At 35.1% G+C, this 24238-nt stretch overlaps 1 protein-coding gene across 1 annotated transcript in view; it reads right to left on the bottom strand.

Moving 5' to 3' along the window:
* LOC124364443 (intraflagellar transport protein 140 homolog) overlaps window positions 1-14941 on the bottom strand; it is a 61628-nt gene extending 46687 nt beyond the window's left edge. The window contains exons 1-5 of the mRNA XM_046819938.1: window positions 14539-14941; window positions 8978-9129; window positions 7449-7673; window positions 4390-4648; window positions 181-356 (exon numbers count right to left, since the gene is read on the bottom strand). Of these exons, the coding sequence (XP_046675894.1) occupies window positions 181-356; window positions 4390-4648; window positions 7449-7673; window positions 8978-9124 (807 nt within the window). The 5' untranslated portion in view covers window positions 9125-9129; window positions 14539-14941. The remainder of the gene's footprint in view (window positions 1-180; window positions 357-4389; window positions 4649-7448; window positions 7674-8977; window positions 9130-14538) is intronic.
* Between the last annotated feature and the right edge of the window lie 9297 nt (window positions 14942-24238).

Raw genomic sequence — 24238 nt, 5'->3', positions numbered from 1 at the left:
TATTTCATTTAATTATTCATATGTTTAATATGGTATTTAATAATGGGGTCCAAACTTCAAGATTGATCTTATTTTGTGATAAGATCAATATTTTGTTATGAAAATCCAACTTTCCTTAACAATGTTGTTTATAATAAGTTTCTTATTTGAGTAAGATAATTCCAGTTCATATCAACTTACGGTTGTAACTTCATTGAGACTTCCGTCAGACTCTGCAGAATAGTAGCTGAGGTTCAGACCCATCCCCACAACCACTAAACCATCTTCTGTGTCATGATATAGGAGCTTCTCTATCCTGCCACTGTACTGCAACACTTCTTGGCACTTCCCTGTTTCATTCACGTACATTATCACACCTGAAACAAACACATTCAGTTTAAAAATATTATTTACTCACTGATCATCACATCTCGAAAGCAATAATCGTATAAAATTGAAATTTGGTGTTTGAATCTCATATGCAATGAGGCTGGCTTTAAAAACATTAATTTCTTAAGTGATAATTTGTTCATTGCAATTTTCAACTATTCTAAATGTTTACTTTAACACATTGACTACAGCAGATGCCCTTAAACGCTCACTGCCTTATGAGAATAGTTATCATCACTCAGTATACGAGGGGGTACCCAAAAGAAACCAGAATAGCATTGCCGTGAGCTGAGCTTGTGTAGAACACATTTCTGACATTAGGCGTGTATAACGGAACTCAAAGCCAGTTCAGTACTGCCTGTATTGTCAATTTGGCTTGTTCCGTTTAACTGCAGTGATTTTTTTTGCTATTATCTGTTTTATTCTTGATTAGTTTTTTATGATGCCAAGTTAAGTGAACAACATGCAGCTGTAAAATTTTGTTTTCTACTCGATAAAAATGTTGCTGAAACTGTTTTAATGTTGAAAACAGCTTACGAAGATAACACTATAGGAAAAACTCAAGTGTACAAGTGGTTTGCTTGATTTAAATATGGTGACATGTTGATGATCGACAAACCTCATTCTGGACGTCCATCAACTGCCCAAATTAACAAAAATATTGATAAAATTCGACAGCTTGTACTCACAGACTGTTGATAGACAATTGATCAACTATTAGAAATTAGTGGGTTATCTTAGAGCTTGGTTCAGCGAATTTTAATGGAAGATTTGGAAATGAAAAGAGTTGCTGACAAGTTTGATCCTTGGGTTCTGACTAACAATCAAAAGGAACATCTGGAAAAGGAATGTTTTTAGCTAAAAATGGCTTGGTTCTGATGCCCCATGCACCTTACTCGCCTGATCTGGCACTGTGCGGCTTTTTCTTATTTCCACGCATAAACAGGGGTATGAAAGAACACTAATTTGACAACATCAAAGATGTCAAGAAAATAGCTAGGGAGCTCCTCCCTCAGCTATTTTGAAAGATGAACGTTTTAACAGTGTAAACACGGGTGGAACAAATGTATTAGTTGTAATGAAGAGTATTTTGAAGAGGTTTTTTTGTAAAAAATTTGAAAACATACCGCTTTTAAAAAATAATTCCAATTTCTTTTGGGTACCTTCTCATAGACCAGCAGTGAAAGCATTAAGCACTTTCGCAGTAGGCTTATATGGTTTTATTTACTACAACATTTTTACATTTATTAGGAAAACAAACACAATATACAGTTCAGCAATACTCTTATCATAAGCCATGGCTATAGATGGTAAGAAACGGTTTCTTGAAAATAAAGTGAATTATTTGTTGCCTCTAAAAACAGACTGGTTAATCAGAACACTTTTACATCTAAATTCTATGGGTAAATATAAACGATTAATTATTGAATACAGCTACATATCTATGTCATTTGGAATTTTTTATATTCATATTACAAAAACCACAGAATTAGTATTAACCATGGGTATGGTAGTTTATTTCATACTATAGATTTACAGTGGAGCAGATATCTACTTATGTGTATTAAATGTTTTATTAATCCTCTTGACTTGAAGAAGGTAAGCTAAAACATGCCAAAGAGTGCTAATGTGATGTCCTAATTCTAATGTTTAATGTTTTAACACTTTGTGACAAACATTGTCATTAAAATTATAAGGGGCATTTTCAGATTTCTGTTGTGGTGATATATTTTTAAGTTGTTCTTTGTTTTTAGACACGAAGAAAACCAATTATATTTTATATATTAAATTATAGCACATAATACAGGGTGTGGTAGATAAGTAATGAGACTGGCCGCCGCGCGGTACCCCAGTCGCTCGCAGTGCGGTCTCCACCTGCAGGTCACGTGGTGGGGGATCTGAGCTAACAGTAGAACCGGTTCGCAGTCGCGTCGTAGCTCTGGGGCAGTGAGGGTAGAGCTTCGCGTATTACGTTGCTTGTGTGCCCGTGACACTTGTGAAAACGCTGAAGATGGATCGCTCGATAGAACAGCGGTATGCAATCAAATTTTACTTTCGCTTAGGCAAAACTGCTTCGGAAACTTTTGCTATGATTACGGAGGCCTACAAAGAGCACGCCCTATCAAGATCTCAAGTGTTCCGGTGGTTTAATGAATTTAAAAACGGGAGGGAATTCATTGAAGACATGGAACGATCTGGACGCCCTTCAACGAGTCGTGTGGATGAAACGTTGGTCAAAGTGAAAGAATTCCTGGACTCCGACCGTCGTTTAAGCCTCAAAATGATCGCCGATGAGGTCTCCGTGAATAAATTTACGGTTCACCAAATTGTTACGCAAGATTTGATGATGAGGAAAGTTTGCGCAAAATTGGTTTCCCCGAGTGCTCTCCGCGAACAAAAGCCTCGTGACCTCCTATTTGACCCGAATTGGAGTTGAAGTTCTGCCACAGCCACCATACAGCCCTGACATGAGTCCTCCTGATTTCTTCCTATTTCCGAAGGTAAAAAATATGCCTGAAGGTTCATCGTTTCGACGATATTCCGAACATCCAACGTGCTGTCACGGAGGCACTAACTGGGATAACTCCAACGGATTACAGTGGGGCCTATGAAGCTTGGAAAACGCGCTGGCAACGTTGTGTCGACGCCCAAGGAGGGTACTTTGAAGAATATTAACGTTTTGTACAAATCGGATCGGATCAATAAATTTGTTTTTCTAGACTGAGTCTCATTACTTATCTACCACACCCTGTATTTACAGACCGAGTTACCTTCTTAGTGATATTGTGGTTTCCCACATGTTCTCAAAATTCGTTTTTGAAAACATGTGATAAATCGTCATTAGAATATCTAGGGATATTAAAATGTAAAAGGTTAACAAACTTTAACGTTACAGACCTCATAGTGTTTGAGAAAGATACTGTGAACAATATACATATTATATCTATATAAACTTATAAGATTTTGGTGCAATTTAATAATAGACTTTTGTGAAGTAGCCTGATGATGGAATCATTGGTTCCGAAAGGCCTCACAAGAATAAAAGTAATATTGGTAAATGTGTATTCATTTACCAGTAATATTAAATTAGCCAATAAATTTATTTAATTGTTTTAGTATCATATTTTATATGAAGCAGTATCACTTTAGCAATTTTTTAGATGGAAATATATAGCTAATTAATGAGGAGTTGAACAAGGGGCTCAATAAGAACATTGCTGGTGCTTTTCAAGACACATATAAGTAATTCATCATATCCAGTTGTTAACTTATCAAAGAATTCCATATTTTTAATATTTCATAGAACGTAATTGGTCTGTATTGAACGTAATTTGTGTTTCGGTTATGTGCCAAGTAAGGAATTATATTAATGAGTTAACATAGTCATTAAAACTATGATTGAAAATACAACTTATTTCCTCTCATTCTATAAGTAAACTAATTTATCATCTAATTCACATTCTATGCTGTCTACATATTTGTTGTTAGAAATTTTAACATTACGAATTTTTTTACTATTTTCACCTTCAAGAACCAATGTTTATTTCCATCATTGCAATGAAGCTGAAGGGAAAAAGGCTCCTGAAAATAGCTAGATTAAATATTTTACAGTTAGAAACTTTCTATATATATTTGATTTGTGTCACTACACAAAAAGAGGAAGAAGTTAGTGCCAATTTTGTGGTACAATAAATTTTTATAATTATAAAACATGAATTAATTATTTATGTAAAAAGGTTTAATTTTACATCTCAAAATACAAGTTTTGTTTGGTGTTTCAGAGTAGTAGTGCTATATTTGGGAAATTTAAACAGAAATAAATAAAAGGCTGAATCACTAATTTAAAATTATAACACTTAACTTTGTAATTAATTAAAATCAACACATTTTTTGCTAAAAATAAGTTAGTTATCGAAGTATTTCATATTTTCAATTCTATGGAACTAGTATAAAACATGGTTTCCAGTTCTTCTGAACCTACAGTAAAACTAAGCAAAAAATTATACAAAATAATCTGACCTTGTGCAGTAGCAACGTACACTGCCATGTTGTCCTGGTGTACAGAGACTTGACGACCGGCTGTGCGCGGACGCCACGCACTGAATATATCTAGAGCTACCTGGTCCCCGGCCACTGCGCGGCGGGCCAGCCCTGTCAGGTCTGGACCTGGTCGAGATACACGGAATACCGCTTCACATGGGATGCTGGGTAAAGTCACTTTGTAAACAGACAACAGCTGGCAACGAGAGTCCAACCGCCATCCAACCATCAGTCCATTCTACAAGCACAAGAGTTTAAACTAAATGTTTGAGATTGATTAACATTATAACATGGATATATATAAAAAAATATATTTATTAAATTTAAGGATTGAAATAATTCTTATTTTAGTTGCAAATTATATCTTCTTTTATAATAAATTATTAGGAATTTGGTGTCACCTTCTTCGAAATGGATTAGTTCTTATTAATGTTATTCATATTATACTCTAACTAAATAGGTTGAAAGATAATTAAAATTTAAATATTTGATGCACAAATTACAAAGAAATGACTTATATTTCAAACTCATGATGAAGAATTTTACAAAATATAGGAAAGAATTATCTTGATGTGATTCATTAGTATGTCATGCAATGAGGAAATATCAACTACAATTTCAATATAATGGGTAAAATTAAATACAATGAGGACATTTTAAGAGCTTTTAATAAACAGTTCTTAACAAAAATACATATTGTAGTGAAAATTAAGCTAACGTATCTTAATTGGAATGGAATATTACATAGAAATTCCAGATTCACCAGAAAATGGATGAAATGTCCTTATGCTCTAGTAATTAAGATATTATTTTGGAGTCCAATTTTATGACATAAAAAATTCAGTACAACTCATCAAGTTTTCAGTGCTTTCTTTGAGTCCTTCTTAAATATTTTTAACTTTTGTCAAGAAAGAGCCCTAAACCCCCTCAATCCATAATGGGTAATCCTTAACCCTCGATCCTCTAGTTGTAACCGCCCGCCCAAATGTCATGCTAATTGCACCTCTGAATTAGAATTGTGGTGAAATGTTGTATAAATGAGTGTTTTAAACGTGTGATGTTCACCTGTCATGCTATGAATATGTAAACATACTGTAGGAGAAAAGTTTAATAAAATAAGAGCTAATAGGTATGAATATGTTTATATAATATTATAACAAAATTTAGTGAACATTACACTTTTTATCCCTTATTAGCTTTACAGATAAATAAAGAAAATTATAGTGTAATGTGCCAAGGCTCCTTATTTCCAAGACTTCATCTTATGGTTAAAGTTTGTAGTTTTACTCCAACCACAAATGATTTGTTATATATCCTCAGCTTGCTTACTTCCACATTATCAGCTTTGCAAATTTCGATACATACTGAAAGATTGGTCTCTTTTTTGTCGTTATTTGCCTGTAGGATATTAGAGTCAAAGTAATTTCTTACATAGATTTAGAACTAAACCACAAACATCTTACTTTCCTCAGTAAATAGTTGTAAGAAAATAGAATAGTTGTTATAGTTGTAAATAGTTGTTTTGTATTTAGGTGAAAAGTTTAATATTTGTGATTGGAAAGAAAGCTAGTAGTTGTGTTTTTAGCTTTATTGGATATATTGATAGAGTAATATATCCAATGAAATTTAAAATACAAATAAAACAAATTGAGATCATTTATTTCAAATTTATATTGTTAATATATCCTATATTTGATTTAATTTCCAACCCCAAATTTTAAAATATTAAAAACAGCTGATATAGATGAAAATACCCCATTCTATGAAATATACAACTAAAGAGATCAAGAAATAATGAAATAACTCTCTCATATTTAATTAGAATGGTGTTAATTTTGTACAAATATAGTTTACATTGTCGAGTGACAAGTATCCCATAATACATCATATCGAATTTAAAACAAATGATCTGCAAGCAATTTCCTGCTGACAAATGATCTACCATTCCTACTAGGTGACCATTGCCAGACTATCATGTATGCTGATGACACAGTCATCACATTGGCAAATAAGTCAGCAGAGGCACTGCTCCTTCAAGCGAACACAACCATAAACAAAGCCAAGGAATATTGCGGAAACAATCAATTAGCCCTTAACAAAACCAAAACAGTCCAATTAAATTTTAGAACAAAAAAACAGAATATAAATATCCCTATTGACAGAATTGACACTAAATACCTTGGCATAACAATGGACTCAAAACTCTCCTAGAAGCAGCACACCAACCAGCTCTGCAAGAAGCTCTGCTCTGGCATTTATGTTATAAGAAGAGTACTACAAGCAAGCAACTTCGAGACAGCAAAAACCGCATACTACACATTGTTTGAATCGCACCTCAGGTACAGTATGGCAGTATGGGAAGGATCATCTAACAATAACCTTCAAAGAGTCCTCATTCACCACAAAAGAGCGGTGAGATGTCTTGCAAACCTCGGATTCCAAGACAGCTGTAGGGGAGCATTCAGAGAGCTGAAAATCCTTACAGTAATATCCCTCTACATCCGAGAAGTAGTCACACATGCCGTCCTCAGTCAGAAGACTAGACATCATGACCTGCATGAACACAACACAAGGAACGCTGCCAACTTTGCCCTCCCGATACACCACCTCACCCTGTCGGAAAAAAAACCAACCTACAAAGGGGCCCTCTTCTACAACCACCTACCAGACCACCTAAAGAAGGAACCTATCAAGACCTTCAGGACAGCTCTCACAAAATGGCTGCTGAATTGCCCATACTACAAAGAAAGGGAGTTCCTGGAGGATCAACCCATCTAGCAACATGGACTCTCAAATTACGCTTGCACTTGTTTTGTATTTTAACGATGTACTATTCTCCAAGAATATGTAATAAAGAATGTTGATTGATTGATTGATTGAAAATGAAAGCCATTCAAGCAGTTGGAAAATTCCAAACAACTTTAATTACTGTTATTATTTTGAGTTTGATTTTAACACACTCATCAGAAGAAAAGTAAAAGTAATAAAAAGAGAGAAATTAAAAGTATCAGATCTTTAATCTTTACATGTGTACTCACTGCATCAACAGATACGAGACGTCCCCCCATCTTGGACCACTTGAGGACCAGTACAGGTGTGGAGTGGGGTGACGCCATGGACACAAAGTCCTTTTCGCCATTCCACAGCCGGAGATGGCCCGTCTCCCAGCCCACAACTAGGGTCTTGCGGATCGGGTGCCAGGCCAGACTCAGTGCCTGACAAGAAGCCACATACTCTGGTTGCAAGTCACCCAACAGCTCACCCTGATACAATATTATACAAGTTACTTAGAGCAACAAGTAAAAGTAGATCATGTTGTGGGGGGGGGAAGGATTAAGAATTTTGCAAGTAAACCGTAAAGGATTAATGAATTTAAATGTCAAACAGTTTTTGAGAACTCAACTTATAAATCAATATCACTGTCTGGAGTCTACAGAGATCCCTTACTATGAGCAAATTGGCCGGCTTTCAATAACAAGAAATATGATAAAATATTCTTATATTATAAACAAATCTTATTGCACAAATTAACCTCCATGAACGGGAGGTATAAAGTTTGTGCGTTAAACAGTTCCAAACACAAGAAGAGTGTAATTTATTGTTGGAAATAGAAAGTAATTAATCATACACAGTTTCGATGCCACAGAAATTAAAGTTTTCAATCTATTCAAAATTTTAAATTTATTCAATGCCTGTTAAGACATATTTTCAACATGCTTTTAGAAAAACAACTCAGTATCAATTTTACAAATGTTCTATCCTACAAACAGTTTTTCCTCAAAACAACACAGTGACCATCTGCGTTCATTATCTCCTTAATAGATGGCAAACAACAATGCAAAACGTAATTTATCTGAATTAATTCTAAGACCTTATGCAACTTTCAATCTTCAGCACAATTAAAATATTGCACAGCTTCAATGACGCCTGATGGAGGGTGCGTCTAAAGAAGTATTGTCTACGTAAGAGAATACCATGACATCCATTTTCAAGGTCAGTGGTGTATAAAATGAGTACAATTGGATCTAAACACAAACCTAAATGAACACCTTAGCTTTGAAAGTATGATAGAGTACCTTTCTTTTATTTTCATCACCAGTGTCTAGTCTTTTTATTAAGAGCAAAACTATTTGATGACCATATAAACGAACTTGTAGAATTTTTATTTATTTATTTATTTTTAACGGCATACACCATTATTTATAAACAAAACACAGTATTTAGGAAAGCAATTGCTTACAAGCAAAAATAATTACAACATTGTAAGTGAAGTTAAAAAGTGCAAAAATACAATAGTAAAAAAAAGAAACAAGAAAGATTAACTAAAAGGTATACATCAAAACAATAACAATGAGGGTAAAAAAAACATATTTGTGAACTTCCTGAAAAGCGAAAGCTGGCAGCATAAGCATATAAATTGATGTTATCTAATTTTACGGACACGCAGTGTATGTGTAGTTTTTCAATATCCCATCAATCCATGAATTGGCAGTGAAGGGATTAAATAAAAGTTCTCAAAAATCAAAACAGTAATTTTAATATAACTTAAGTGTTAAAGGACACTCACAAGATCATCACAAATACTGACGCAGCCACCTCGCTCTATCGTGTACGATGCTACTGCAAGCAATGGATGTTGGGGGTGCCACTCTATTGCATTTGTTGTGGAGGTGCAATCCTCCAGACGAACACGGTAGTCAATATAGAGTGTCATAGTATCTGAAAAACACAATGTGAGCACTTTATTTCCATATTTTTAATTAACCTTACCTTGTTAATGGTTACTATTTTTAAAGCATTCTTTTAAATAAACAGAAGGTGTGCCGAGTGCATTGTTATTGAATTTTATTAGGATATACAATATAAATATTGTTATGAAATATGATAAATATAATATAAGCACACAAACTTTTCCCAATTCCTATGCATGTACCTAAAAGCAGTATAACAATAAATGTAAAAAAAACTTAATTTAAATATCTGTAGTTATTTCTAGAAAACTTTGTCAGTTCAAGAAACATACTCAAGAAGCAAACTCTCAAACATACAAGTGACATTTCATAAATAATAAATCATTATAAAAAAATCCATAGTTCTTTTTTAAAAGTTCTAAACTTAATTACAGTTTTATATAGAACTTTGAATTCAAAAAAATAGTATATTGGTTTGACCCTTTATAGCCCACATTTTAAAGTGAAAATACTGTGCACTAATGTCATATGGCTATACTCTGACTTTTTTTTAACTAACATAGTAACAGTTAAACAACAAACTTAACAATAAAATAAAGTAAAACTATTAATAGAACTATTTGTATATTTATAGGAATGTGTTGAAAACTGTTGTGTTTCGTGTGCTGGTAATCTCTGCAAGCCATGTTTGAAGGCAATTAATTTTATATTAATAAAGTTTATTTTTTTTATCCAATATGTAATACACTATTACTCAAGCAATAAGAAATAGTAGTGTAATACACTATGAATAGAACAGTAGATAATCTATCTGTGCTGCACAATGTAAAAATAAGAAAACTGGTATTAACTGATGCTAACATTAGATTTTGGTGTAGAGGCAGAGTGGCATTTTCTGCTTGCCCATGGAAAAAGATAATGTGATGGAGTTGGGGGTTCAATAAAGAGACTTGATGAAAGAATGCAAAATCCATATGAAGACCAGATTTTAACTCCTTTCCCACTCTATGAATGGCTAGTTGAAAACTTATCTGGAATTAATTGTACATTCTCCCCTGAAGATGAGAATGTTGAGGGTGAGATATTCATGAATAACTGTTTCAGTTAATCAGTAACTATTACGAAAACAGTAGAATAATACTTTTAATACAACAGAGGAAACAATGACCATCCAAAAATGAAGTGGTGGGATGATCTTTACTTAGCACATCTATCGATGGTATCCACAATAATTCTAAATGAAGGACCAGCAGGGTGCAGAAATGTCACTTTTACTTCATCTTCTTTCATCATTCTTCTCCAACACGTACGCTAGCCACTACTTTTGGTTATATGCAGGAGTTATATATCTATTTCTGCCATTTTTAGTTTTTCAGGGCATTTTTGGATGTTCAGTTTCCTCTGTCATGTCAACAGATAATATTTTTATTTACATCTTTGATATACTTGAATTTAAAGTAAAGTAAAGTAGTGCCTTATTTTACCAGACGAAGTTGGGGCTAAGAAAGCCTCTCTAACACTTAACCTGGGCACCAATGGCTTAAAGGTGACTTCCGAACCACCACCAATACCTGGGCGGACTGCTTGGAAGGACAGGATCACTAAGCAGTGACCAATCCAAGCAGCAGCCATGCTCAACGTTGCATGATTCGGTTATCTCGCAATAACAGCCAAACCCACTACACTGCACCATTGGAAATTTACAAAAGCTTTATACCTCTGTGTTCCATTTTATTATGAGTGTCTGTCTCATTACATTTTCAAATAAAGTGCATTATAAAATAAAAAACCATTTTCAACTAAAAACAATTATTATGTAAATAACTTAATTGATGTCTTAGAGGCAACCTTCTTTTAATTACTCAAATTATAATTGTGATAATAATCACCTCATAAAGAAATTAAGTGAAGTAAGGATACATAGTATAACACTTAAAAAAAACTTACAAACATCCTTTCTAAAATTATTATTTAACTATAAACCCATTAGCCCCCCACTTTGAAATTTTGAGAATCACTTACTAAAAATATCAACTAATTATAGGAGTTGTTTTTAATTTTTAAATGCACTTTTTGGAAAACTCAAAATTTTGGGTTTGATTAAAAAAAACTTTTATGACAAATTATGTTGTTGAATTTTGAGTTTAGATCCACTTCACATTCCTTTTATTGCAGCGTCTGGTATCTGACGCTGTCTCAGAATTGACTCCTGGAATCTGGAGTCATGTTCGTCTGAAGAGATCCAAAGAAAATCGACAACGACGAAGCTCAAAGGGAAAAATTTACATTGTTTTGACATCAGAGACACCTATAAATAGGTGAAGTGATTGTCTCATTGTCTTATCAGGTACACAATTGAGTGCACTATGATGTGATAGACACATGATCTCTAAGAACAATGGAGCAACCGAATCAGACACCAGACGCTGCATAAAAGGAAGAGTTCACATCCAAAAATTCAATTGAATCAATCCTTCCTACCATAGCTACATTATGTAAAGTATGTTGTTTTGTACATCAGAATAATGATAATTTAAAACTGAGTAAAATTACACTGCTCTCATCTCTCTAGCTCAATTAGGAGTAAAGCTATGTTGATTTCAAAATATGTTGGTTACTGTTTTTTGGTGAATTTTGAGAAACTTTACATACCCGTAACGTTGAACCCGATTGAAATATTTGTGGGAAATTGGTAATTTTCCTAATCTATATGAGGACTATCTTCATTCCAAATTTGACCAAATTCTGAGATGGTCACGTTTATACCCTGTCTTGATTTTATATGGAATGAATTCCTCAAAATATTTTTCCTAATAGCAAAATCTTGAGTTGTCAGGTAGGGTGGTTGGTTTTTAGGTAGAGCAATAGGCTCTTTAGAAAGAGGATTTATAAGCTCTCAGTTTGGGTGGTAGGATTTCGAATAGGTTGTTAAGCCATTGGGAGGTTGTGACAATCAGGAAGATAGGATAGATAAGTTTATGGTAACTTAAATGAAATCACATAATACACATAAATATCACTTAAATATATCATAAGAATTCAAAAATGTATTCTTTTTTGTTACCTGTCAGTAGAAATATATTTACAACACTCAAACAATTTGGGGGAGAGGAAACACAAATCTTTTGAGCATAGGGCCCCAAGATAGTGATATCTGAAAGTGGGCTGCTATATAGTAATCAAATCAGGGTACCAAATTATCCATTACAAATATCTAAACTATCGGATAAAAAAAAAACTCTAATTATAGATATTTATGATTATAAATAATGATCATAGGGTAGAGTACGATAAGCGGAGCCGGTTTTCATATCGATATTGACAAACAATATTACTTAATTATAAGTATCGATATAACCAACTGATACTGATTTTGGATGATAACTAACTTGTATAAACACTTTTTCATATAATAAACGTATTACCTTTTATAGACAGTTAACAGACAGTCGAAAGGTAATGGAGGACAGTGAAACAAAGTTTAAAAAGTGCTGATCATCTCCGTATTTGTACAGAAGAGAAGTACGGTTTATTAAAGAGGATGCTTTCAATAACTTCTTGAAAGTGTTTAATCATTGCTACCAAGGATAAAACATAAATAGTTAGCATATTTTGTATTTTCTGTTATACACGTTTGTTATATTGTTATCATTTTGCTATTATTTATGACTTTTCCTATTTCCAGTTCTAATTTCTTGTTTGATCATTACAGCTTCTTTATTATTTATGAGATTGTCACTAACTACATTATATTAATAATTTTAATTTCAAATATGATTGTTATTATGAATATAGATATGTTGATATGATTGATACTCGTATTTGATATATGAATATTAAGTATCAATGATTATACTAATCGATATAAAAACTGAGTCCACTTATATTGTACTCTACCCGATTCATATAATATTTGCTGGTTTTTTAATGTAGCCCTATTGATAACAATATTGTACCAAATTAATTCAAACAAAGTAAAATCATTTATATGGTATTTGGTAATGGGCACAAGTACAATAGCGACACACATGTTATTTGAGTCACAAGCTGTCAGATAAATTTATCCTTAACCCTTTGAGGTCTCAATAAAAATTGCTTTGACAGTCCTCAGGTCGTATTTAATTTCTGTTAGATATTATCCGGTCGACCTATTGTCGACATGCGAGCGTTCAGCGAAACTGCCGCGGTTGACCTATAGTCGACGACCGATCGCAAAGGGTTAAAAATAATTAAGAACTAAATATTATATTGTTTTCTTTGTTACATTTTATAAATAAGCTACACCCAGCCTAGGTAACTTTTTATTCATAATTAAACTATTACCCTTTTAGATATAAAAACAGCTGAACTATATTGTAATTTGAAATATCTATAACATAATTCAGTTTGATATTTTGGTTTCGGTAGTTTAGATCATCATGAATATCAATGATTCAATTATGGTGGTGGGCACTTATTATACTACAGCCAGCAACAGGAACAAAATACTAAAACATTAGTTTATTTAAAAATTATTTAACTGCTTATGAGACTTCTATAATATTTTATACTGTATCCATAAAACTTTACCTTAGCTGTTAAAGAATAAATTGCCAATGTGGTGGTGCAATTTATAATATTCATGCAATTTAATAATATTTTGGATGGTGGGTAGTTAATGCAATTTTTGGTGAGGCTTTAATAAGCGGCCTACACTCATTATTCAATTGCTATTATCGAACAATTCAACCTATTATCCGACTTCGATATGTAAAAATTGTACACAATAAGAGGTACGGTTACCATACTTGTTATGGTAATTTGTTACATTATAATAAATTACCGTAACAAGAAGAATCTCATACATTATAATTTTAAAAACATAAATTTAACTATAACACTACAAAACAACAAAACCAACTATGGTCTAGACTTAGATATAAAAGAAAATTTACAATAAATATAACTTTGCCCAGCTTGTAATCAATAAGTAATCGTTTTTGTGAAATGGAGGAAAGACTTCTCCCCACGTATTACGAGGAGTCAAACCCACATGTTGAAGCCACTTAAACAAATCTCATGACTTGTGAGAAATATCTCATCACATATTTTCCTAATAGGCTTTTCATCGGTATTTTCAAAGTCTCAAAATAATAGTTTACTTTTTGTTGTTTACAGTTTACATTAAAATTACTAATAAGTTGAAATCAAATGCTAAGTTAAATAATTTGTAATATCAAATTATTCCTTCGGATAAAACGAAAAATAACACCGCTTATTAGTCTACCCCAAATTTCTATAAAAATGAGATGTAGTATAGGCAACAAGAGTTAATAAGCTCTCTCTCACAAAAACAATCATAGTCACCCTAGATTGTAACTAATCAATATAATTTAGTGTCTTAGTGAAGCAAGATAAAGAGCTATTAGTTTATATAGAATAAATATATTTGACATACCTGATTAAGCCTATCGTTTATGAATTGTCAAATATTTTCAGAACTTTTACTGATTAGTAAACGACATTTCAAAGCAAAACAATCAAACAAAAAACATAAACCTAGGAATGATTTGTGGATGAACATTTAAATCACTCACTTTGACAATACAAGTTACAAACGCACAACTAAATTTGATTTAGACAAATGTTAGGCTTGAGATTATGTATTGGAATGTCAAGAAGAAACTAAATAAGCAATTTAAAAGTTTACAAAAGTTGGGATTACAGCACAGGTACGTTTATGTTATAAAATAATATATTTTTAATTTGAAAATCCGCCTTGCAAAAATTCAAAACAAAGGCACAAGTCGTCTCGAATAGCTTAAAACATTTCAACATCATCAACAATAGCTTCGCCGACGCCACGGTTTGACAAGTTTCTGCTGTTTGTTGCTATAGTAACAAAACAAAGTCAAGCAGTTGACATAGAGCAAAACACGTTCATGTTTAGAAGCTGTATTTCACATATACTTATATTCGGACCGAAAGTCACGTTAATGTAATGAATTATACATATATTACTAATATTTGATCTATAATTATTTTAGTAGCGCAATATGCACATCACGACTTTTTACGATTTAATTATTTTGTATTTGACTGTATCTGTCACTTACGAGTTTAAATAAACAAACTTACATATGACTAGCGACCCGCCCGCTACTACGTTAGTGTATTATATGATTTCTTACGATTTTATTTTTTTTACAACTTCTTATATCAGAAAGATAGATGCATGTCACCGTTGAATTCATACCATTAGGTTCGTCCGCCCATTTCTTGGCAGAGCAGTTAGAGCAGATCTTATTCATGACTTTGATTTGGACGGTTTGTGCATAATCAACCTGCGGATCATATCTGAAAGCCAGTCTGTTGCTGTTAGCTAAAATTCGATTGCGAATTCTATTTGTGGATAACTGCTGTCTCTCTGCCTGAGCTCTAAGTCGTTGCAAACGCTCGACATTCGACTCTCTTTCGCGCAACTGAGAGGTCCTTATATTTTGTTCATGAAGACGTTGGGAACGCTCCATTCTCGACTCTTGAGCGCGTAGCTCAGAGGTTCTCAGGCTTTGTTCGGCAAGGCGTTGCGAACGCTCGACCCTCGACTCTCGCGCTCGTAACTCGGAGGTTCTCAGACTTTGTTCGGCAAGGCGTTGCGAACGCTCGACACTTGACTCTCATTCACGTAAGTCAGAGGTCCTTACATTTTGTTTATGAAGACGTTGGGAACGCTCCAGCCTCGACTCTCGTGCGCGTACCTGAGAGTTTCTTTGATTTTGTTCAGCAAGGCATTGTGAACGTTCAAATCAAAAATCAAATCATCTTTTTATTGCATTTTCTTTACAATTTCAACATTGCATCGCAATCGTCAAGAAACCCCTTATAATTATAGTTATAAGCAACCCCTTATACATTCACACACACAGTCAAACTTACATCTTCATACATTCTCTCAAACACATTCTCACTGACCTCAGATCCTATGCTCTCATAAATCCCCAGCGGCTCATCATGAATTCATCGACAGAGTAAAACGCTCTAGACACCAGTAGGCGTCTTAGACGAGTTTTAAATTGATTTTGATTGTTGGAATTCTTTATACCTTCAGGGAGCCTATTGATCAGTTTGACACCAACTTCATGAGGTAGATGTTGCGACAGCGCCAGTCTGTGATGCTGAGTTCGATAGTTGTCCCTGCCTCTTGTTTCATATTGGTGAACGTCCTGCCACGAATCAGAGTACACCTTGATCTGCAGTACGTAATCACCTCAAAAATGTAGAGGCAGGGCAAAGTCATAAATCCAAGCTCCCTAAAAGATTCCCTACACGACTCTCTGTAAACTCAACTTTTGTATGATTCTGACAGCCTTTTTTTGAAGTCTGAATACTCGTTCCAATCTATTTTTGGCACAGCCTCCCCAAAGTCTTACTCCATACGCAAAGTGTGGATGGATAAGGCCATAGTAGGCCATTTTTAAAACTTTGGGGGAACATAACTTTGCTAGGTTGCGCAAGGCATATATACCTGCGGAAACTCTAGCACATATGTGGTCGATGTGGTCGTCCCAGGTCAGCCCTCTGTCAAGGAACATTCCCAGAAAACTTTGTAGAGTATGTTTTCCTCTAAAAGGACATTATCTACAAATACAGCTGGCCCATCCGAACGTGTATTCTGCCGAATGCAGAAATGTACAAAATTTGATTTGGTTTGATTTGTTTTCAAGTTCATTTCAGAAAAGAATTGAATACATGAATTCACTTCAACAAACGTTGTGATTTCCAGTTCTTGCAGTGTTTTGCTTTTAAAACAGAGAGTCGTGTCATCAGATATTGAACTAGTTTTCCCATGTTGGATCACCGAGTTCAATCTACTGACATAAATCAGGAATAAAAGAGGCCCAAGGATAGATCCCTGAGGGGACACCATGAGGCATTTTGATTTTGTTAGATGTGACGCTCGAAATCTCCACGCTCTGATCCCGCTCCTTTAGGTAAGAAGCAAGCCACAGCTGCGGGAGTCCCCGAACGCCACATTTCTCCAACTGGTGCAGCAGTGTCTCATGATGCACACAGTCAAATGCCTTGGACAGGTCAAGAAATATGCTAAGCACATGTTCTCTCGCCGTTCCAATCCATCGACAACATTTTCCAAAAGGTTGTTCAACAGCGTCAATTGTGGATTTGTTTTTTCTGAATCCAAATTGCTCTGGATTCAGGAATCCGCTTGTTTTCTAGAAAGCTTTCAAGTCTTTCATAGAAAATTTTTTCAAAAATTTTGCTGAACACCGGAAGAATTGATATGGGCCGATAATTGCTTGGAATGTAAGGATCGTCCTTCTTTGAAAATTGGAATGACTTTGGCTGTCTTCAAAAGAGAAGGAAAAGTTCCAGATTCGAATGAGGAATTTATCAGTTTTGTGTGTGGTCCTAATAAGTGCCTGAGGCACCGTTTAAGTAACCAAACTGACATCCCATTTGCGTCACCTGTTTTCTTCGAATTCAGTCCCTGTATGACACGTGCTATCTCATCCCCACACACAGGAGGCAGAGCCATGGACGCAACCGGCTCCGGAACACGCCTTCCACAAGATTGAGTTTCCGTGAATGACGGATTCATTGAGGCAACAGAAGAAAAATTATTTATTGAATTCATTTGCCACTAGTAATTGATCTTCAACAATTGTGTCCATCAACTTTGATCACAAATGATCTGGAACCCTTGTCCTTACTCGTATCTCGAGAAGAATCATTAATAATTTTCCAAGCTGTCCTTGAAAAATTTTTACATTCACCCAAGGCTCTATTGATGTCATAGGCTTTAGCCGCTCGTATGACTTTCTTGTAGATCCTCGGTATGTTCTAAAAAATTGTTTAAAACGTTCATTTTCAGATTCAATAAAGATTTTGTGAAAGAATTTTAGTTTTTCTCGAGATATGAGAATTCCCTTGGTCAACCATGAAATTTTCTGAGGTTTTGGTATTGATTTTTGTTTTTTTAAAAGGACACGCAACATCTAGATAGTAATTGAAAGCATTACTAAATGCCCGATACATGTCATTGACGTTTTGAAAGTTATTTTAAAAAGTTCCAAGATTCATTTTTTAAAAGTTTGTTCAGATGGCAAATGTTTTGAAAATTACAAAACTCGTGAAATTTTGAATTTTGAGTTTGTAGTTTGCATCCATGAACCACTATCTCCTGCGCAAAATGGTCAGAGACCGCTGTATTCAAAACAGAGACTTGGTGGTGTCAGAAATGTCGGTAATGACGTTGTCGATGGCAGTACTCGACGTCGCGGTCACTCGTGTCGGTGTATTCACGGACCAATTTAAGTTAAAAGATCTTAGAACATCGCGAAGCCGCTGGGTAAGGGGGTTGGTGTGGTCCATTACATTGATATTAAGATCACCAACTAATACGAAATTCATTGAATTTTGAGAAAGACGATTTAAGAGATGCTCAAACTTTTCAAAAAAAGAATGTTCACAGCCATTTGGAGACCTGTAAAGTCCAATAACCGTTAATTTACCAAAAGAGTTGACGAGACTTTGATACCTACGGCCTCAAAATCCAAGTCCAAACTGTTGTCAATTTTAAAAGATTCGATTTTTGACGATTTTTTCACAAAAAATTGCCACACCAACACCCCCTTTAAAATGATTTCGACAAAAATAGTTTGCCAATTCGAAATTTTGAATTTTGAAGATATCGATTGATTCGGGCTTGAAACCATGCTCCGAGACAACCAGCACATCAGGTTTAAGCTCTTCACACAAAAGCGCCAATTCGTAAACCTTGTTAGTCGCAAACCTGAGCGTTCTGGTGAATTACTTTAAGCTTGTGATTTGAAATTTTTGAATTTTGAATGTTGAGATTAGAAATATGAGCATTTTTTGATGTTGGATCCGAGGGTCCTCCCTAGGTTGGTTCCGCACTGGTCAGCACTGTCAAGTTTTTTGAGACAGGAGAGCGTCCATCGAGGACCATCACTAGGTAGTCCTCTCACGGTGTCCGCGTATGAGAGGCGCTGGAGATTTGGAGATGGCTGCAGGGTCCCAGTCGAATCTCCAACAACCTCAGTAGGCACTGGCTCGAGCGGGAGAAGATGCGATGGCCGCCGGAGCGCTCTCGAGGGACGTTGACGGCGTCTCTGGACTAGAAGAAGCGAGAGCTCTGACAATCATCCCTGCCAGCATCCGTTTCCCCCCCCGCATGGAGAGATGTTGACCGTGTCTCGTGAAATACCTTCGGCCGACTTCATCAAATTTCAATAAGCGGACGTTGTGCCGGGCAGCCAGTTCCTCCACGAAGGCATTCACGAGCACGGTCTCCACGTGTACGGGTGGTCCAGGTCCAGGTCGTGTCGATGCGGCAGAGTGGCGAGGAGAAGCTCGGTGCCGGCCGGTCTGGCCACGATGTAGTTCTCCCAGGTGGCGGTAAATGTTACGCTGCTCGCCGACAGCCAAGTCATTGGTGCCGGCGATTAGCACCTCACACCGTGGTCCAGGGTCAGGTGACGTTTGGTCCGGACGTATGATGTTGAGCAGCCGGGCTCCAGGCATGCTCCAGGCATCTTCAGGTGAAGATTCTCTCATACGACGCATTTTTGCTGCCGGTGCTTGAGAACTATGTTTAGAAAGTTGAGACCTGGCTCTCTTAGGCATTTTCAAATGCTTAAGAAAATGTTAATAGCGTGTAATATTCTAGCTCTGAAAATAACTGTTGTTTAGCCCTGAAATAACTGTTGGTTAGTCCTGAAAAGAACTGTTGATTAACTCTGAAAGGAACTGTTCTTTAGCTCTGAGAAGAATCTTTGCGTAGGTGTAGTTTTAAGAACGAAATCTAAAAAAAAACACACGAAAATTATTAGACTTCGCGCACGACCGCTGCGTAGAGAGCCGACCTCGCGTATGAGCCGCGCGGGTACCTTACTCATAGATCTAAACTCCTCTCCCGCACGCGCACCCCCGCCTTCAGCGGGGCGTGCAGCAGAAATCGTAATATTTTAATTTCGCCATAACTTCAAAACCAAACGTCCAATTTTAATCAGTAAAATACCAAATATTATCTACATAAACTGTACTTAGTAATGAAATAATTTACTTTTATAAGGATTAATAGCATGAGTAAAATAAACGCGTTTAAATGTAGTCCAAAAAAATTCAAGATTTTTAAATAAAAAAATTGTTGTGCCTTACTCGACATAGATAGATATAGTGTGTCGCGGACTTTTTTGTAGATATTTATAAGATCTACAATTCATTAGAACATTTTACGGTTCTATCTATTATAGTTTAGGCAGCGTCCGCAAAATACAGTAACTTTTCTGTTTGATTTTTTACACCTTGTGTCCGAAAAACCCAAATATCTTACGGAACCCTATTTTTTCCAAAATAAAATATAGCCTATGTTACTCGTTGATAATGTAGCTTTCGAATGGTGAAAGAATTTTTTAAATCGGTCCAGTAGGTTTTGAACCTATTCATTAGAAACAAATAAACAAACATACAGACAAAGTTTTCCTCTTTATAATATTAGTGTAGATAGGAGGCCAAATGCCTGTCAAACAGCTTTAACATTTATTAAACTTGTATTCGTAACAATAGACTAATTTGATTTTTCAATAACAATTAAATCGTAAAAAGTAGTTGCTCCGCCGGAACTCGAACCCGGGTCTCACTTGTCGGGCGAGCATGTTACCACTACACTACAGAGCCCGTACACAATTATTTCGTGTTAGACCGTTTCTGTCACTTATGCGTTTAAATGAGCAAACTAACAGATCGGAAGACCAAATACCTGTCAAGCGACTGTAACATTTATTAAATTTGTATACGTGCCAATAAACTGTTTAATTGTTCAATAATAATTGAACACACACACACACACACACACACACACACACACACACACACACACACACACACACACACACACACACACACACCAGTTTTTATAAATGGCAATATCCTGATTGAATTTTCAACAAAGATTACATCAAAAATGTACATACTCCGACAGGATTCGAACCCGGGTTTCTCACTGGCAGGGTGGGCATGTTACTACTACATTTATATTATAGAGAAACTGCAATACGCTAAAAAAGGACAGCAGAAAAGTTTAAATAATATGCACAAAATTATAGTGACCACAGTCAATATACATACCTATAAACAATCGTCACATTCAAAACGCATAAGGTAATAATGTGCAGGGATAAGACAACAAGACTAAAAAACAATAACAAGACATCAAAAGCTTGTACAAAATGTCACTCATAATCCCTACCTCTAACATTGTACTGTAGAACAGGTATTTTTTAGAAAACCACATACAATTCAATTATGGGCCGTTCTTGAGACATTTACAAGATCGTGATGGTCCCAACGGACAATATAAGACGACCGATATGAAGAGTTCTCAGCCCTCCAGCAGTTATCATGAATGTACCGACCCTGATCCTAATTAGATGCAAGGTAGTCAATGTCTCTTAACATGTCGACTCATAAAATATTGTAGTTAAATAGTGAATAACAGTTTATCAATACTTTTCTTGATTTTCTATAAGGGGCCATGAAACACTTTCCATTTATTCAATTTCATTAAGTTCAGTTCTGAAATCACACTGAAACTCTAGCTTATTGTAAACACAAAAACGAATTGCTGACGTATTTATGTTAAATGTATGGCATGTACTATTTTTTAGCAAGGTATCAAAGGAACAGATATTAGTATACTGTTTGCCTAGATATAAAGGTTGTAATATTTAGGGCCTTTATATTTTTCGTCTTTAATCTAAGAATTTAACCGTGCGAAGATTTCCATATGTGGTTTAAATGTGCACAGCAATTTTTATTTTGCACATCTTTAAAAATGATAGAATCTGCTTGCTATGAATACTAACAAAATAACTGTCATTTCTTAACCATTTGAGTGCCGCAGCGCCGCTAATTTTGACGTTTCGTATTTCAATAATATTTTTTATAGCAGAAGGTTGTTTTGACCAAATAACCAGATAGCTGGGTTTAATAGGTTCTAAACTATCGAAAAATACGATTTTTATGTTGTTTTCTAACTCTTTGGTCTGTGAAACATATGTTGTTTGGATACTTTGGTATTTGTAGGAGGCCACTATTTTTGGACGAGCTTTTCTTATTGGTGACCAAAATAAATTACAGTACTAAAAAGAACAGACTTTATTTAATCTATTTTGAAATTTATCACAAAAAATATCATAACAGAAATATAGTTTGCATGGTAATCAAAATTTAAAATTCATTCTAAATTCAAAACTGGAATATAAACATGCTATGAAGATTAGGTGCGACTTAAATAAACTCACAATTCCAGCTGACCAACTTATTTTGAATAACCTTCCATAAGGAATGTTGCCTGTGGTATGCAGTAAAGAGAAGGATGGAGCATAAATCTTTCGGATTACTTTCCAAAATCAGTGAGTTCATTCAACGAGTGGTACCCAAATTCAATGAAGATCTCCGTATGAAAATCAATCTGCTGTGTTATTGCTGAACCTAACGTAACTAGATTACAGCGGTAAGGAAATTCGCCGTAGCAGAAAAAAGCTTCAGTCCTCTTTTCTACTGAACTCAACGTAACTAGATGACACTGGTAAGGAAATTCGTCGTAGCAGAACAAAGCTTCAGTCCTCTTTACTACAGAACTCAACGTAACTAGATGACTGGGGTAAGGAAATTCGCCGTAGCAGATTAATTCTTCAGTCCTACTTATACTGTTGAGACCAACGTAACTGGATGACAGCAGTCAAGCAATTCGCCGTAGAAAAATGATTTTGCAGTCCCACGCTCTGATGTAACCAAAGATCCTAACATCCGCCCTAAAAAATCCGTGGTTCGTACTATTTCTTTTAAACATTATGATGAGCTGGGTCCTTCAAAACTGTCAAGGAGTCGTCCTAGTCATGTAAGTAACACTTGACTGAGGGGTGGCTGAGGGATAATGTTCATTGAACTATGTATCATAACAAATTTGAAATAAAAATTAAATCTTGTACTTTGCAGTTTATTGTTACCTTCTAAAAATATAGTTTTGTGAGCGAGAGAAAAAACCATATACACACAAGAATGTTTAGGTAGGGTAAAAGCAACAGTCTTACCTTTATCTAACTGGAAGTTAGTATAATATTTGAAACAGAAACATAAATTTGAATATTTAATTAACTGTGGTCAATTTTTAAACCACAGCCAAGTCAATTGAATTAAACTTTTTGGTATTCTGTGTTGTCAATTATAGAAATATAATTGTAGTTATATGACCTTAACATGTAACACAAGTTGTACGAGTATAATTACCTGAAAGATATCTCGGGAAAAACTTCATCTGTATCCTTTTAACTTTGCAAGAAAGTTCATTTCTACGTAAACAAGAATGCGTTCTATGACGGTGCATGTACCTCTATGGAATTTTGCTGGGTGTCATTTAAACCTCTTACATTGTAGGCTGCGACAATTCCTCTTGTATCTGACGGGTGAGATTTAAAAGCTGTTCTACATCCCTGCCTGTCTGTAGGACATCTCAAGATGAAATGGACTGTAGGCTATAAATTGTGCATGCAACTCGGTGAAGCCCGTTACGCGAGACGTGGTGTTGCTAATACTGCCCATGGCCCATGTGGGATTCATACAACAAATTTCCATCTTTTGCAACTATGTCTAAAAAGAGTGAGAAATCTGCGATTGTGTAACTAAATCTGGATAGTATAGCTATCGTTTTAATTACCAAATCGAAATTTATTTTTATATACTTTCAATTGGTTTGTAATGATATTTTAGTCCCTACAATTTACTTCTGGAATGCTTGGAAGTTACACTATATTCCCTAAATTTTATAATCAATTCATTTTCTATACAAATTAAAAAACTGTTGAGGTTTCAATTAGAAAAAATGTGAAACTAATACTTTTATATTTTTAATTGTACCGTATATACATTATAAACAAGTTGGTACTGTGGCTGGAAGTGTGGTTTTCGGCAGATGAGAGGGCGTGTTCACACAGCCTTGTGGGTCCACCCGCAATTGCCAAACCTTATAATTAAAAACAATCACTGTAGGTTACATTTGTTATTATAAAATTATATTTATTCCAGTATTTTAATTCACTAAATATTATTGAATTAAC

This window comes from Homalodisca vitripennis, chromosome 6, assembly GCF_021130785.1.
Source record: "Homalodisca vitripennis isolate AUS2020 chromosome 6, UT_GWSS_2.1, whole genome shotgun sequence".
NCBI lineage: Eukaryota > Metazoa > Arthropoda > Insecta > Hemiptera > Cicadellidae > Homalodisca > Homalodisca vitripennis.
Note: the sequence above shows the minus strand (reverse complement) of the source record. Positions and strands in the feature narration are given on the sequence as shown.